The sequence below is a fragment of the Ostrinia nubilalis genome, chromosome 18 (assembly GCF_963855985.1).
Source record: "Ostrinia nubilalis chromosome 18, ilOstNubi1.1, whole genome shotgun sequence".
Classification (NCBI taxonomy): domain Eukaryota; kingdom Metazoa; phylum Arthropoda; class Insecta; order Lepidoptera; family Crambidae; genus Ostrinia; species Ostrinia nubilalis.
Window position 1 is genome coordinate 4,289,798 of NC_087105.1, and position 17,902 is coordinate 4,307,699.

General features: G+C 39.1%; 1 protein-coding gene across 1 annotated transcript in view; it reads right to left on the bottom strand.

Moving 5' to 3' along the window:
- The window catches only part of LOC135080855 (uncharacterized), a 29,476-nt gene extending 11,782 nt beyond the window's left edge, over positions 1–17,694 (bottom strand). The window contains exons 1-11 of the mRNA XM_063975582.1: positions 17,640–17,694; positions 13,543–13,625; positions 8,854–8,931; positions 8,667–8,743; positions 8,338–8,402; positions 7,725–7,902; positions 1,745–1,881; positions 1,248–1,452; positions 944–1,108; positions 641–834; positions 338–434 (exon numbers count right to left, since the gene is read on the bottom strand). Coding sequence (XP_063831652.1) covers positions 338–434; positions 641–834; positions 944–1,108; positions 1,248–1,452; positions 1,745–1,881; positions 7,725–7,902; positions 8,338–8,402; positions 8,667–8,743; positions 8,854–8,931; positions 13,543–13,625; positions 17,640–17,659 — 1,299 coding nt within the window. The 5' untranslated portion in view covers positions 17,660–17,694. The remainder of the gene's footprint in view (positions 1–337; positions 435–640; positions 835–943; positions 1,109–1,247; positions 1,453–1,744; positions 1,882–7,724; positions 7,903–8,337; positions 8,403–8,666; positions 8,744–8,853; positions 8,932–13,542; positions 13,626–17,639) is intronic.
- Positions 17,695–17,902: the final 208 nt, after the last annotated feature.

Genomic DNA, 17,902 nt, shown 5'->3' on the forward strand with positions numbered 1-17,902 from the left:
TTTACAATAGTAAGTACAGTATACAAAAGTAGTGGCAGTTATGCACAAATATGTCTAGTACAGGTCTAGCGTATTTATAACTGTGTCAGTGCCTGAGGCATGAAAGCGGCACGCGAGGGTGTTTTTTTGACGTCAAAAGTCAGCGAGACTTCAGATCAGATGTGCTTCAGACTTGCATGCTCTGTGGCTGTCACTTCATATTTCACCCTTCCCACGCTGCTGCCATATCTCAAGCACTGTCTCTCAGTTGTGCGCTAGACTTGTAGCAAAAAGAACCTGATGCAAGGAACTGGGCATTTAGAACTGACAAAAGAATACTGAAAGATAAAAATGGTACCTGTTCGTAAATATCTTTCAATGAGTCAGCTATACAACCAGAGAAGTCTGGCAGTTTCCACTTCACGCCATGTTGTCCTGTCTTAGGCTCGCAGAACCTGAAAATGTAACGTAAATTATTATTAGTATTGTCACAAGCAAGGAAGCAGGAAGGCGCTGGACGCAGGCCGCTACCAATCGATCAACATGGAAATCATTGGGGGAGGCCTATATTCAACAGTGGACGTCCTATGGCTGAAATGATGATGATGATTGTCACAAGCAGTACATAACTTGTTTTGCCATTTGCAAGTGGTGGTTTTACCTAGTCGTCTCCCCAGTATGTCCTGGTGGGCAGGAAGCTGAGGCATGTGCTCCCGGTGCAGTCTTGAGCCACCTCAGGCCATGAGAGGCCTCGGTCTGGCAGGCCTCGTCGTTCAGGCCTAAGGCCCACATGGTCACGCCCTTTGCGTTGGTGCCAGCCACAGACGAGACCTGACATCGGAATTCTCCTGATTTCTGTATAAGTAAAGATATAAAGTTAATGGTGCTGCTAGCAGGATTCTTTTCAGGGGTTTTTGGGGAGCATTTGGATGGAATATAAGAAGGGTAAATAAGGTAAACTCACCTGGACGTTATAAAGCTTGAGCACACTCCCAGCAGGGTACAAGTCTTCCCAGACTTCTCTTCCCGGAGCTAACGGTAGCAGAGTTCTTTCCCGAGCCCAACTGAACCCCAAAGCTCCGTGCACTCTACCTGCACCGGCTAAGCAGGTGATGCTTACGTTGTCACCCTGGTAAAAAAGAATATAACATTACCTTACCACCAAAATGTCTTCATCAATAAGTATAGTACAAAAAAATGTCGACTGAAGTATTGTGAACCGAGGAAGTTTGTTTCTTTCATGTTCTCTTTTCTATGTTTAGGCTTACCTTGTTGACAGTTAACGTAGAGGGCACCAGGCGTATATCAGGTGGTCTTAGCACAGCTAGTCTCAAGGCTCTACATCTTCGCCTGCCCGCGTCATCGGCCGAGCACGACCACTTCCCACTGTCGGGACGTTGGGCTTCAGACACTCCTAGGACCGACATGCGTCTGCCGAGAGCGTCTTCTGCTACGGTGCGGGTCCAAATATCCCTGTAGAAATAAATATTCTAAAGTAAAATTTTCTAGTTTTTTTGGCTTCTGAAAAGGCGGGATTAATAGTCTGTAAATTCTGTGAATCCTTTGTGTTACCAAGGGTCATGAAGTTGCCAGGGTTTAGCTATTTCACATCTTTGCATAGGCTGTTAATGATTAACTGTGTTTCATGCAATATTTATGACGATAGACGACGGAGATGACACCCAAACGGCACCTTAACTCGAATGACTATTGACTGGTTGCAAGAGCCAATGGATGCTCCGTTAAAGATCAAGCTACTACTGACCTGGTGGTGCCATCGAAGTTGATTTTGACTCCATCTTTGTACCAGGAGAAGACTGTGTCTGGTGAGCCGTACGCCATGCAGCTGAGGATGAACTCAGATCCTTCCCACACGTCTGGACGCTGGTTTACTACTAACGCCTAGAACAAAATAACCATAAATTAATCGAGGACACAGTTTAAATCACGTCAATTTTTTTTCTAAATTGGACTGTAACTGTTTATTCAAACGTGGGACGTCCACTCACACGGTGGACCAACGACATCATAAAGGCAGCAGGAAGGCGCTGGACGCAGGCCGCTACCAACCGGGCAACATGGAAAGCATTGGGGGAGGCCTATATTCAGCAGTGGACGTCCTATGGCTGAGATGATGATGATGATGATGTTTATTCAAAAACGGCTTGCCTGAAGTGTACCTGAGTGTACCTATGTTATGTAAATAATCTCTGTAATTAGGTATTCATAAATTGCATAGTATAATGAAAGAAATAATAGCGCCATTCTAGTGCCTATCTCCGTAATCTCCTGCAATCACTGAGTCATAGACCTTTTTGTCTCTTATGATTTTTTGTATCTGTGAAAAACTGTAAATGAAACCTGTTTTGAGACAAATAAATACTTTCTATTCTATTCTATTCTATTCTAATAATACTAAAAACAATAATACTTAGGTACAACGCTAATTCCGAACGGTCTTATACGGTTCCTTCGCAGCTATTACCGTTATAAAGAACACTGCGCCTGTAAAACGAGGACCTGCTGGAATCTGGCCAACTTACGAACAAGCACATCTGAAATAATTAAAGTTTCCAAGGAAAGGCTGGATTGCGTTGGCGCGATACGTTGCCACCGACTTTGTAACCAATGTATGATAAATAAATTATGGCGAAACACTAGCTTTACCTACTTACTTACCATACTAATTAATGAGCATAGTTATGATCTTTATAAGTTAACTCAAGTTTTTTATATTGCTGATATGATGCTCAAAAGTGTAAAAAATAAATAAACATAATTTGTTTGCTGTGGGGTTCAAACATCCACAGGGGATTTTGTGCCTAAGTTTATTTTGTGTACCTACTTACTTACGGGACTATTCCCACCTCTCGTTCCCACCACTGCAACTCCTGTGTAGCCAGGATCTACAGCTTGACCGCCACAAAAACCCAACCATTGAAGGTCAAGTTTGTCCCGGGGGAAAGTTAAACTGTCATTGGACCCGCAACGAAATTAATCAGAAGAACATAGGAGGAGTTCGAAATTAAGGTTCGACTTCCCTCCATTGCAAAACGGATGACAGGTGACAAACAAAGGTTTGAAACCTTTAAGAAAAAGATTATGCACCACGGACAATAAATTAAATTAAGGGGGCCTATCTTATGAGCAATTAGCAACTACCTGCCAATAATATTTTTCACAAAATCGCTTAAAAGCACGGAAATTTTTCCTTGTCGCGACAAGATCGGTGTAATAAATTGCGGAAACAGATGTATGTTGTATTGAATTAAGCATTATATCACGTTCATGTTTCCAAAGATCACACTCCCACAAGATATGATGGGCAGACTGCTCATGACTGACATCATCAGTGGAACACTCGCAAAAAGGAGACGGAACTAGTTTGAATTCGTGAAGTTTATGTTTAAAGTTGCCATGTCCCGTGAGGAACTGCGACGAGCAATGGTCGATTTCTAACCATCGCCTAGTTAGACGTTCGCGTACATTCGGGAAGAATTTATATAAGTGACGTCCTTTGACTGACGTATCCCATCTTTTTTGCCATTCATTAAGTAAATCTTCTTCAACGACTTCTCGGGAATCAAATAATCGACTTATTTTAGAACGATCGCGGCTATTTAAGAAATCGGAGGTTATATTTTCCCTTGATGCGAAGTACATAGCCGCACGCTTTTGTACCTCTAAGTCGACCGGCAGTACACCAGCCAGGACTGGCAGAGCCTCCGTGCTCACAGTTCTGTAAGCTTTGCAAAGAAAAATCAATGCAAGGCGTTGACTTTGGAGTAGTTTCCGTCGAGCGGCTCCTATAGTAGCTCTGTCAGCCCAAAGTGGCCGAATATATTACTCGGAGGATTTTAAACGTTAGACCCCACGTCGAGGTTGAAATGTGACTTAAGGCATAAAAGTTCTACCTACGTACCTACTTACTTACTTAATGTGAAAACGGTCTAACTAATCCATGTTTAAATTAAATAAAATAGGTACCTAGGTACTTTGTACGAGTAAGTATCATCTACCAACGTAAAACGATCTTCGGATGACTCAAAACAAAGATAAAAATTCGTTTGATCATCCTTATGTCTAAAAGATTTTATTATTAAACTGAAATTACGTATCATTTAACAAAGTGAGGAGAATAACAATGTCTTATTTAAGGTCCTAATTAACAATAAGAGGCATATCGTCGCTCAATTATACTAATTACTTTGTCGGAAAAGGTTGCTTATTTTGTAAATTGGGATTCAGTATCAATTACAACAACTAGTTGTCTAAATAATGTCTTTTACAACCAAAAAATAACTAAAATACTCATACTCTAGCTGCTTATAGAAATTATAAAAATGCAGTCTAGATTTATCACAACTTAGAAAGATCTGATCATGTCTTCATGTTCTTAAAGCAATGTTTTATCCCAAGTCGTTAGAGGCTACATTTAATAATACACGTACAGTTTTATAGCAAGCCCGAAAATTAATGTGTAGGTACAGTGTTCCATCCATTACGGCGCTACCTTCGGCCGCAAAGTCACATCTTTGCTATCTCCGATCTAAGTCATTCAAGGCGTCCCATTACGCGTCCCTATAGGACCTTCTCGGGTAGGGTGACCATCATTCCGGATTATTTTTGGCGTAAATACGCACGCTTTCACTGTAAAAGCGAAATTGTATCATTCGTCATCATCATCATCGTTTCTGTCATAGGATGTTCACTGCTGAACATAAGCCTCCCACAATGATTTCCATATTGACCGGTTAGTATCGACCAGCATCCGGCGCCTTAGGCGATTATAACACGCGTGGCGACATATTATAACGAATCCCGCGCGCAAACGCGCGTGTTTTCTATACAAACTGAGGTACTTGCATATAATGATTAAATCTGTCGTCCCGCGTAACGCGGCGGAGCGCGGTGCAGTGTGATAATCGCCTTACTGCCACCTTTATGGGGCCGTCAGTCCACCTTGTGGGTAGACGTTCTACACTGCGCTTTCCGGTACGTGGCTTTCACACCAAAACCTTGACTCTAATCAGCTACTGTAGGTAACTCTGAAGCTAGAAATTTACATAACATTAGAAATTTAAATAATCACTCGTTGCTGTACTCAGTAAAAAGTTGCACGCAGTATGTTAATATGACCTTGTCTCCACGGTTTTGTCTACGGGGAGTTTTTTATGTTGAGGATTTGCATATTTTCAAGGCGTTTTCAAGGCGAGAGTGAATAGGCACTTACAGGGCAGATATGTTCCATCCTAGACTGCATCTCACTTAATACCAGGTGCGATTGCGAATGCGAATACCTGCCTTGTCTTGCATAAAAAAGAAAAATCAGGCAATGCTAATGATAAATTTGCTAAAATGTTGCTTAAAATGATGGTCACCCTAGTCCCGGGTTAGCCCACATAATTACTGGCCTCATAACGAACGTCTAAAGATTAGATTCGCCTCTTTTAATGTGGAAGGGTTGTTTGTGTGGGAATAGGCCGTGGTTTTCAGGATGTATATAGTCACACCACACTTGCATGGTTTGGTGGGCAACTGGGCATTAGATAAAGGCTAATGATATGGGGTTGATGTGAGTAATGTTTTATCATAAAATATTCATTTTCTTGTGACTTCAACCGCTTAGATATATGTACTGTAAAGTGTCTTTGCTAATTACGAAGTGTATAACGCTAGTGGAAGCGATAACGTCCATCCCTGGTGGTTCGGTTATGGGATTGTTAAGCAACCTTCGGATTCTATTTAGGCGGAAGCCATGTTAAATAATGGTATTCCAACCAATACTTGTTCGTGTTTATTCTATACTAGCTGACCCGGCGAACTCTGTTCCGCCTTGAAGGCAATAAATAAGCAAATCTTTCCTTATTTGCTCACCGTTTAGACCTACCCTGGACTACGACAAACATTTTAAAACCAAAATCAGCTCAATCGGACCAGCCGTTCTCGAGTTTTAATCAGACTAACGAACATCAATTCATTTTTATTTATATAGAAGATAGATTATGCTTAAAAGTTATCTAACTGCCACAGCACAAGCTCTGCTCAGTGTTAAAGAACAATTTATTATTACCGTTAATTCTGAAACCTCTAACGTAGTTACGCAGTCCTTAAAAAACCAAAAAAAAACCGGCCTTATGCTGTGAAATATCGAGGTGTCCATTACAAGGGGTTTGGGAGATCACATTTCAAACAATTAAAGCGTCGGGGGTTGTGGACCGGAGAAAAATGAGGCTATTCCTTACGACCCGGGTTATTCCAGCGCTACTCCAAAAACGATATCCGAAGATTCGAATGTTGCCATCCCTCTCACACAAGAGAGATGCCAGCATGAGCGACGGTGAAAGGTAGACCCTAAACTAAGAAGACAGCGTTTCGGAGTAGCACCCCGATTCTGTTGTAGTACGCCGAGTCCGAGTTTGGTCTTCTAGGTTACTGATGGTTGCTCTAATTTGTTGGGAGAAACCTATTTCAATAAAAGGATTAATGCGTGGTTATCGAGAGATATGTATTTGGCGCATGAAGTTTTGATAATTGGGTGTTTGATTTTATGATTGCCTATTGTGTTTCCAAGAAGATATTTACTAGAATTAACTATTTGTTATTGTTATAGAGAAATAACTTTGTTGATTATTACTTCCAAACACTAGCAGGGATTGTTCTTGCAAAATTAATTTCTTAATAAAATATAATTAAATAATAGACGCTAAGCTACTAATTTAATGAACATTACAGAAATTGTATCTTTCTTAAAGCAGCTAAGTAAGATTTAAAAATATATTAATTAGCTTTTCTGCCTTTGGCCTCAAAATACAGAGAGTATTTCTCGCTCTATAGCATTAATTAGACGCGCTAAATAATAAATCATAAAGAAAATCCAGGAAATGAGTTCCTCGGCTAAGACTTAAATTACTTGCGCACTATTGTCAAGGTAATTCCGTTTAAATGCTAAATAAGCAACTTTATCTTGAGACTGAGGACACAAGAAAATGAAAAACCATTTGAAAAGCGGCGTGGCGGACATAAATCAAGCGGAAAACTAAAAACAAAAGTTGTAGAGGCGAGAAGTAAGCTAATATTTCATCTTAGTGAAAAGAAAGAAATTCTTTGAGAAGTTTAACTGGGTAGGCTTGACGAGTTTCACAATTCCAATACTTTTTTATTACTCGCCGCAGCTCATACAGAAGTTGCTGTTAGAAACAAAAATAATAGCTAATTGCGTAAGTCACACATTTGAAAGTCCAGAGTCATTGAACATTAAAAGTTGTAACGTGTTCGACTGTTCATCTGCTAACGTTCCGCCGCGCCGTTACGCTGCTACGCCACGCTACACTATGCTACGCCACGCTACACTATGCTACGCCACGCTACACTATAGTACGCTACGCCACGCTACACTATAGTACGCTACGCTACATTGTAGTACGCTACGCTGTAGTACGCTACGCTGTAGTACGCTACGCTGTAGCCGCCCGGAACACGCTCGTTTTACGTTGCCCGTATGTTGATTGACCTGCTGGGTAGCAGGTTCTACAGCGTAGCTTGGCGTAGCAGCGTAACGGCGTAGCGTAATACAGCGTAGTAACAAAGTGCAGCGTAGCAGGTAGCAGCCGTAGTCGGTCGGCGCGTGATCTCGTAGCAGTGAGGCGAGCTAGCACCGCTCGTAGCACGCCCGGCTCTCGAATCGTACAAAACTGGTAGCTGGTTAAAATTTGCAGTCCCTAGGGTTGAAAGTTGCTTGTTACCTGCAAACTAAGTGCCGGCTGCATGTCGAAGTGCAGCGTAGCAGGTAGCAGCCGTAGTCGGTCGGCGCGTGACCTCGTAGCAGCGAGGCGAGCTAGCGCCGCTCGTAGCACGCCCGCCTCTCGGCGCGCGCCCCACACTCGCAGCCATACTGTGCGGGCGCCGTTTATGTCAGCAGAGCTATAAATCACAAAAATATAAAATAATTTACGTATGGTAACTTTTTTTTACACATACCTGGTTAGTTTACAAGTCTATTATTGCAGCATGAGCACTTACATTACGTATAGGTACATTTTTTTGTTATTAGATAAAATGTCCAAAGTGAAAGGTCCAACTCCTTCCATATAATGGAGTTCAGTTTTCCACGTATCAAATACGTTATGTCTCTGAAGACTTCAAACACAAAGTTCGCTAAAATCATTTTTCCTTTGCGTGTATCACATTTACAAACACTCTGAGACCCTTTGAGAGTAGACGCCCGTAGACAATCGAAATGTTTTGAATAACAAAGTGTCACATAAAATTAGATTGTCCACGATTTTGTATCTTAGAAACACTATTTGCGTAGAAAATGTGAAGTAATATTTATTATGTAAATGTCTAAAAGCTTACCTTATATTTAGCACTTCAATTTCATCTTCTAAAGTAATATTGGATGCTCTTAAATAGGTCGTTATCTGAAAACAATAGTGATAAAGGTTTAGTATCGGTCTTCTATTAAGATAACTTACTTAGATATTGCGGGATAGGTCACGTTATGACTGCTAAAATATTATAATCAGACTATGAGTAAACTCTCTGGCACACAGCTGACTCGTTGCTGCAGTATGATACGGTCGTGGTGTGACTTCAATAGGTAATAAGGTGCTAATGCTGGTCTTAATACCTAGTTCGAGTATACGAGCATCTTTTCACAATAACTCATAGTTATTTCAACTCACTTGTTTGACAATTTCTTGCGATATGTTGACATTTCCTTGGTCCACGATTTGCAGTCTTGTTTCGAAGCGTGCAGTGGCTGAAACAAAAGAAAAAGAAGTTAAAAAAAAAGGAAACTAATATCTTGAGGTAGTGTGATCCTTTTGTGCATAGCATAGACATGAAACACTGTATTTGGCTGTAACTCACTGAAGTCTGTCTCTTTGGGGTCGCAGTCACATGAAGTCCCGTCCTTGCAGCCTTCGGAACATTCTTCTATCCCGCATTCTGGAAATGAAACACAAATTATCATAAAAAGGTTCGTATGAGGTTGTATTGGTCACTTACAAATATTATTCCTTAAAAATATCGTGTTCGTGAGTTAACTAGTTTTAGTAATACAAGGTTTGCTATAGTTACTGGATAATTTTACAGCACGTGCAATTATCAGCTTACCAAATTTACATGTGATATTTTAACCAGGGTCGACCAGTATGCACGAAATGGCTTGCAAGATTTTGTGAGGCTTGCTGTTAACCTGACGCCTTTCGCTAACTTTGCCCAATAACCGTAAATGAGCAAACGATTCCAATGCCCATCATTTAAAATTACACCATTAAAAACAGCCTAAAATCGCAATCTTTCATAACACATCTAATCATTCATAGCATCAACTCCTTTCATCAAACCACTTTGCGTCCAAATCCTTATAATACCTACTGGAGATGCCATAATTGGCGGACGTCGGGATAATGATAAAGAATGATGGCGTCAGTTTAATAAAGGCCGGCTATTACGACAATTGTTCTCTTTCGAAGCTGCTGCTCGTTTATACGTTGCGATAACTCGAAATATGAAAGGAATGGTTTTACTATTAGGTTTAGGTCTAACTTTTAGTTGACCCGTCACTGATGGGCCGTCAGCTTTTTTAGATTTCCCAGCCAAATCAGTCAAGGCGCTTTATTGGTACTACGGTCTACGCTTCCAATCGATCTGTTTGTCTGACCTTTATCATGTCTCGCCTACCATTTTAGGCTCGTATTTGAAACGAAGTCAAAACTCTTTTTTTTCAAACTCAATTGCATATTCGTATAATTCAGTGACTTCAGGCTTGAAAGCATTTAATCCTACTTGAGTGTTGTTTCATAACACAAGTCTCAGGCTTAGAAGAGGTAACAGGTTCACAATATTAGGTACCTAATTTTTCTTCGATTGTGGTTTGATGAACAAATTGCTTTGTTATAGAAGCATAGTTATGGTGCTTTATAGGAATACTTAGTGAGATAGGTACAGAGAGGCGTACCTCGCTCTATGCAACGACCTGAAGTGCATCGTAATAAAATTGAAGCTTGTAAATCTCGCTTTCAATGCGCATAAAGAAGCAGCTTGTTAACGAAGTGAATTCAGCGAATGGATCCGTATTTTGTAAATGAAGTCAGACGGATTTATTGCACAGACGACGGCAAATCAAGCTTAACACTAGCATCTTAAACAGCTGTAGTAAGAGCGAGTTTACAACAAAAATGGCTAGTCTAATGTGCTTTTGTTGTACTATTAGTTGCCGAATAACTTTGGTAAGTCAAATTAATTGGCATTGATCTCGCGCTAGTTCGAGTTCCTGGCTAGAAACTATGTTTGTGCCAACTTTAGTAGTTACAGGAGTGATGCTATTGTTAAAGGCATACAGGATGGTGAATTAGGTTAGTAAATACTTAATACTGTGTAGTTTATTTATTAATCAAACCGTGTAATGTGAGAAAAGCTTTGGTATTCCGTTTCTTCTGCAGTATGTAGGGAGCAAGTATACTTGTTAGACTAACGCCCGTATTCACAAACATTACTATGAGGTAACAGTGCGCAGAGGGTGACATACGAACCAATCATAGAGCTCTATTCAACGCTGTGCGTTCGATTAGCTGCTTTACTTAAGCAAGTATCGTTTGTAAATACGGGCGTAAAAATACCTATTATAGCATTATTCGAACTGGAACAATACTTCGATATTTTGTCGGAAACATACTTCGAAAATAAAATACGTTAAAAAGCAAAGAAAACTTACGACTTCAAGAAAATAACAAAATCATTCCGCATTTAATTGAGTGAAGGTACCTACGTGAAGGTTTCATTTAAACAAATATTAATTACAGTGTAGCAGAAAATGTGGTTCAATTATCAATATTAATATTTATAGAACCATGTAGTAATTAGTTCGTACAAATAGCTTTCATACAAGTCAACTTTTAGTACCTATTTTTCTGAGAGGCGTTATTGAAATAACAACATGTGATGTTTTCCCGTTCATACGAGCATAATTATTGTTTGTTTTCAGAAATCTGTTTTGAGACAAATAAATATAACGAACTGTGACAAACTGGATTTCACGCGTGTGAAGCGGCGGGAAAAATAAGTTTTCTTTAATTAGGTGTAAATATTTTCATCTACGCAGTTGTTGATAACCTGAGACAGTCGGAAGTTGTATAAGCAACGTATTAGCATTACAAAGCGCTCATGCATCTTATGCTCAAAGCGTGTGGATGCTAAGTGCTATGCATTTGGTGCACACCTGTTGTTGAGCATAGCAGAGTAGGGATGCCCCACATGCAACGATGTGACTATTATCGAGGTTCTTTGGTGGTACAATGAGATTGCAAAGTCGTAATAGTTGCAAATATTACGCCCCTATTCACAAACTTTACTAAGAGCTCTCACAGTGCGCGTGGACGAACAGGGGAAGACACAAACCAATCAAAGAGCTCTATTCAACGCTGTGCGTTCGATTTACTACTTCACTTAAGCAAGCATCGTTTGTGAATACGGGCGTTAGTGATTGTCATGTTGAAAAGGTGATTTGCTGCACAGCTGTTGTTGCACATAGCAGTGCAATAGAGTAGAGATGCACCGCATTGTATAAATGTTGTCGAGTCTATGGTGGTGAGCTTGCAAAGTCGTAGAACTTATTAATATTTGTCATGGTCGTGTTACGAGTAAGTAGCATCGTGGAATAGCTGGTGGTTTAGTCAGCTAAGTAGGGTTGCGCCAATGCAATAGTATGACTGTTGAGGTTCTTTGGTGGTGAGATTGCAAACTAGTAAAAGTTGTAAATATTCGTGTTGTTAGCTTATGATTTAGTCTGGTGTGTGTAGCTAATGAATTAGTCCTTTTTACAACTATTTAGTTATTTACTAAACTGGCTTACTTATAGCTTAAAACAAAGTTTTGCCGGCGGTCTTAACTACACATAAATTGCAATATTGGGGACGATATGGAAGTTAATAATTCTAATTATACCTATCGATGAAATGTGTATTCTTACAACACTACTCTAGAAGTTCGTTTAGAATTGCACTGGGTAGATTAAACAGAAATATATAGCGTAATATTACTTAGCGGTATTTTCATGTGTGTATTATGAAGGTAATAAACTAAGGTGGTGTGCATAAATGCAGCGGAAATTGAACATAGATCATAAACTAGCTTTATTTATGTTTATTTTATATTGTGCTTTATAGCCCCTTTTATGAAGAGCCAGATTAATTGCATGCATGCGGTCGACATGCTCTTGTGCGCTTAGAACATTAAATATGAAACATGCTGTTGATTTGTGTATTATTAACATTTATTACCGCTCGTAAATGATATGCAGTCATATAATAAAGTGTTAACCAAATGGTATGAGTTTTCATATAGAGTCCTCTGCAGATTTTAACGATCTTGATCCATGACAAGATAAGGCTATATACATTTCTTGTCGAAATTCGATAAGATTTTATTGTGGGGCACATCTTGGTACAATTTATTTTTCATCACCCCAAGCGTTATCCTTCCTGTTACAAAACAATACAACCCATCAAAAACAATACTTGTCAAAAAAACCAAGTCTCGCAACTCAGTTGTTCTACGGTAAAAAGTTGTGAGATCCATGTAATACCAAGTCCAGGCCAGGAAATCTTTAACGTTTTACATAAATATATTGACTTGGCCATCGCACTAAATAATTTAATTTACACGTGTTTTCATGGCGGTTGCACTACCGTGCCCCCAAATATTTTAGTTTTTCCTTGATTCATACACCAAACACTACTTATATTCCAAATTTGAAGCTTCTAGGTCTGCTAGAAGTGCCTTAGAATTTTGATGATCGGTGAGTCAGTGAGTCAGTGAGTCAGTCAGTGAGTGACAAAATTAAGTAACTTTGACCCGTTATAATTCTTAAACTACTGGTTCAAATTGAATGAAATTTTAAATATACCGTGTCTTTACAATGCCTGCATAGCTAATGAAAATTCAGCCTTCTAGTTTTATCCACAACGAAGTTACAGGCGGTCGAAAATGGCCTGAATTGCTTCGAGAAAAGGATGGTACGGCCGTGCCGCTTTTTTGCTCGACTTGGTGGGGGCACTGCCGTGCCCCCAGATAATCTGAGTCACCCCAAGTTGTGTTCTTCCTCAAATCCGGTGTGCAAATAAATACAGGGTGTCTACTTAAGTATGAATCAAAAAAGGATTGATTCTACATCTCAAATGAAACAATTTTCTCCAAGAAAAGAATCTTTAAACATTATAGATTGTCACCAGTAGTCAGCACATTACTCGTAGTATAGGAACGTAATTTTTTTTGTGAATTTTTCCATTGTTTCTGTTGGTTATTTTTTCATTTGAGCAGAAAAATCAATCCTTTTTGTTTGATCCATACTAAGGGCGCCTTCAAATTAGTCGCAGCAGCGCTACTACCGTGACAAACGCAACGTCCGTTGCACTTTTAGAAATTGTATGAAACTATGTAGTAGTGGCGCCGCAAGCGCGTCATAGTAGCGCCACTGCAGCGCTTCCTCACGTCTCCAATTTGAAGGCGCCCGACACCCTGTATATCCTTAAAATGGTGTGCATGTAACATATTCACCTGGCTCCGCGATCTGCGCCTCGCACAGGTCGCCGGTGTACCCCGGGGCACAGATGCAGCTCACCGCGGCGGGGCCCATCTGCCTGTGGACAAAATTGGGTCAAACAGGTGGGCTTTGAATTGTAAATATTAAGGACGAGATTTGCTTGCAGACAACGATATACTTAAACACACGGGAACTTACTACGGCTAGTAACTCAGACGGAACGTCAAGCTGTACCTAATCTTGTGTTATATTATACTACGAGTACATAATTTGTACCTTTAATGCCCGTATATGCCAAGCGTGGGGATTATGGTAAAACCCTCCACTATAGTGGAGGAGGATCATAGTCCAGCAGTGGACTGTAAAGGGCTGTTGATGATGATGATGATGATGTCGGTTGCAGATCAAGAGCTCAGCTAAGGTAAACTAATCGGTGTGAGAATTTTTACGGGTTTAGATCTGTTGCTCAAGTGCGTTGTCCCCCTCAATAATAATAACTATTTCCCAAGTTACATTGGGATGTGCTTTGAAAGATTTTTTAAATAGGTACCTATAGTCCGCTCTATTAACAGACTTTCCAATCTAAGGTAATGTGCATCTTGAAATAACTGAGGCAGAGTAAATATTTTCGTACATTTTATGGTTCAAAAGGTGATGTCACGGCTCTTATATTTTATTACCTATCAAATTACTGAACTCTATTGGTGTGAAATATACATAATACGACACGATATCATCTATTCCATGCTGCACTATATTACGTCAAACACCATGACACCATAAGCTTTGTATTCCGCGCTCGTAGGCCGGGCGCTGCCGGTTACTTTATTAAAAAGCATTGTCCCAATATCGGGCCGATTTATCACCCCTGTCAATACGTGGTGCTATACAAGCTTTACAAATTCACGCTGACCCTGACGATACAAAGGCTTTTGTAACAAAAGTTGGCTGTGGTCATTTTTAAAATAACCCTTAGTAGGATATAATAAACTTTTACCTCCGATTTCGCATATATTCGATACTTAGGTTATTCAGTTAAAGTATTACACTATGTGGCAATAGATACCTAAGTATTGGTCTAAAATATCTACATACAAAAGTACCTACATATTATTATTCTGTGATACAAGTAAGATGTTTATTGTTATTTATATGTATTTACAGTAAGTACATCAAATTTTCTATTTCTATTGTTTTAGTAGGTATGTCCAATAAATAAACTCGTATTTCTGGAATAACTCAAAGCTAATACAAACAAGAATTTACTAGCCTATAAATACTTAACTAGAATTCTGCCAAATATGATGTATTAGGCATAAACAATAGGCTAACCTCCGGTCGTTTGAAGTGGAAAGGAATATATTGGCAAACCCCTGGGGCCAACATTGAGTTATAATGTACTACGTACTAGAGAAGACATGTCAACTAGACTGTTTCTGGCACGCAAACAGGTCCATGGACCGAAATTCAATTAGTATGTGCTCAGCGGTTGCTGTGACAACACGCTTGAGTGCAGTTTTGTTTTTTGAAATATGCCATCCTATAGACGAAAATACTGTTCAAATAACCCCAGATACATATTAAGTAAAAATCAAGGAATGACTTTTTACCATTAAGTTGTACATTTATGCACTTAAAACACTAATTTAATTTTAATTTGTTAATTACAAGGCGTCACCGCGGCGGCAGCCATTTTAAGAAAATTTCAAAGAATAAAAATCGCAGACTTGACACTGACGCATAAATTAGTATACGAAAGGAAGGTTAAATACAGCAATAAAAAGATTTTTTTTAGACTATTAGTAATTTGTGCAATACACTTTGTATTGCACAAATTACTAATAGTCCCGTCCAGCCCCTAGTGTTAAGCTAAATAAACTTGGGTTACGGGTGGGCTCACACAATAGTCGTGCGGCATCATGGATCAAACTTGTTTGAATCTCACTGCTGTTGTTCGTATGCGACTGGTTAGTTAGTAAATCACCCTAATTATTGACACCTAGCTCACGAGATAGGCTAAAATTATAATAATTGTACAGTGTGTCTGGTCACCAGTGTCCGACCCGTTAGGGCGCAATAATATGATCAATTTAATCGACAAATCTAGTATTAAAAAATTACAGCTATTTTAATTTTTTTAGTTTCTGAGTCCGGATGGATTCATTTATTTACCAAATCTACCGATGTACAGGACCTATGAGTATAAAAGTGATTCGTTCGACAGCTGAAAAAGTAAGCAATACGTTGTCATCAAAAGCTTCCATTTAAATTTCTTAGAAACACTTGAACGTAAAAAAAATGATGCTTCTTTTTAGATTTTTCAATGTTACAAAAAACTAGAAAGTTTTACATTTTTAGATGCACTAAGTCATTACCTAAAAACTGATATACCTTGGCTTTAAATCAACTAGTCTAGGTGCTAGCTACACAGGAGATGCAGCGGTGAAAAGGAGAGGTGGGAATAGTCCAGTGTTGCCAGTCGGGTCTTGTCAGAAATTACCAGAAATATAAAAAAATGTAACCTTTTTGAATAAAAAGTAACCTTCATACGGGGGGGGGGGGGGATGCGGAGCGATTGTGTAAGGTTGTTCATGGATGATTCATGTTTACCTAAATTCGAAATTTTGACCATTCCATGAAGACCGAAAAGTGACCGGTCGTATAAAACCGTTTCATGGATTTGCGTTTTATTATCAAAAAAACATTTGCTAAAACTCATTGTCTTTAACAAATAATAAATCAAATTCATGTTTAAATGCAGTTTATGACATAATTTTTAAATTGTCACTATTAATATTTTTACTGAATAACCTGTAAAAGTTAATTCTACAATTTCTGAAAAATCACCTAAAAGTAACCTTTTCATTAGTGTAACCTAAAAGTAACCAATGCAGTTCAAAAGTAACCTAAAAGGTTACAAAAGTAACCTTCTGGCAACACTGGAATAGTCCCGTAACTTCTACCTCACAGCTATTATACGTGTACTCAACCACTGAGTTAGTTAACAATAGAGACAATAAAATTTCAGTTATTTTATTGGTTCTGGAATGAAGGCGTGGGTCATCCCTAGCTTTGTTCCTACCGTTACGAGTGGGAATTTTTCTAAAATCTCAAGATGGACTGACTGAAGATAGCAGGAAGACGCTGGGTGCAGGCCACTATCAACTGGGCGATGTGGAAATCATTAGAGGAGGCCTTTGTTCAGCAGTGGACGTCCAGTAGCTAAAATGATGATGACGATGTTTCCTTACAGTATCCAATTCAATAGGCAGAAACTAAACGTAAACGAAGTGTCGCCTCTGTAATGGTATCATTATCTATAACTCATAATATTTCGTGCGCTGTTGGATGACAGTTTTAAACTAGAGATGGGTAATTTTTTTATCGAATTAGAAAATACCAGTTAACGATTCTCAAGGCGATTATCGATTACATTAGATTTTAATCGGGAAGAAAAATAATTAATGGCTTAAGCATCAGTATGAAGCCCATACGCACTTGTAGCACAAGTAACACGATTAGCCTCAGTCCCCTCAGTTGTGAATTCGGAATCGCCAGTTGTAATTTTAAAATCGCATCACAGAGTGAAGTAACTAACACCAAAAAACGGCAGAGCGAAGTGATTTCGAATATAATAAAAGAAACGCACAATATAATAAAAGAAAATAATGTAAGTAGCTGAACCTTTTTGCTATTGAGCACCATGAAAATTTAACACAATTTAGCCGATTTGTTTATTTTCACAATCTATTCACAATGTCTATGATGAGGCGACCGCAGAAACGTCACTATTCGTGCAATCCTATCAATGAAGTAGGTACGACATTTTCTGGTGCAGATTTTATCGCCATAAATTATGAAACTTGATAGTCATGGATTTGACTGACAGCTGTCCGTCAAATTCCCGCCCCGCACCCCGCACTGTACATATTTTGTTCGCGATGTCTGTTCTATACGTAGTAATATTACTTCAATGGGGGCCAATAGTTTATTTTTGTGGCTCATAATATGACTGTGAACAGAAGGCTCTCTCTCATGGGATAGTAAAAAATACGTATACCTAAAGCCTTTATTAAAAAGGAAAAGGTATCCAGTAGTCTTTGGTACTTACTGTCGAGTGCTTCGGGTCATTTCAGAACTGGCAGATTTTCTCAAACTTTGTAGTGGCTCAAAGCTCAATGGGCCTAAACGTTGTGCTTCGTGGCATTGTAGAAATTTATTAATACTTGAGATACGGGGTAAAAAGTGAATTTAATAACAATTACAACCACCTATTAATTTACAAATTCAAATCGTAAAAATCGAGAGACGAGAGCGAGAAAAAAACAAAAGAGAAATGTAATTGTTCATCGAAAAAAGAATGTAGTTTTTTTA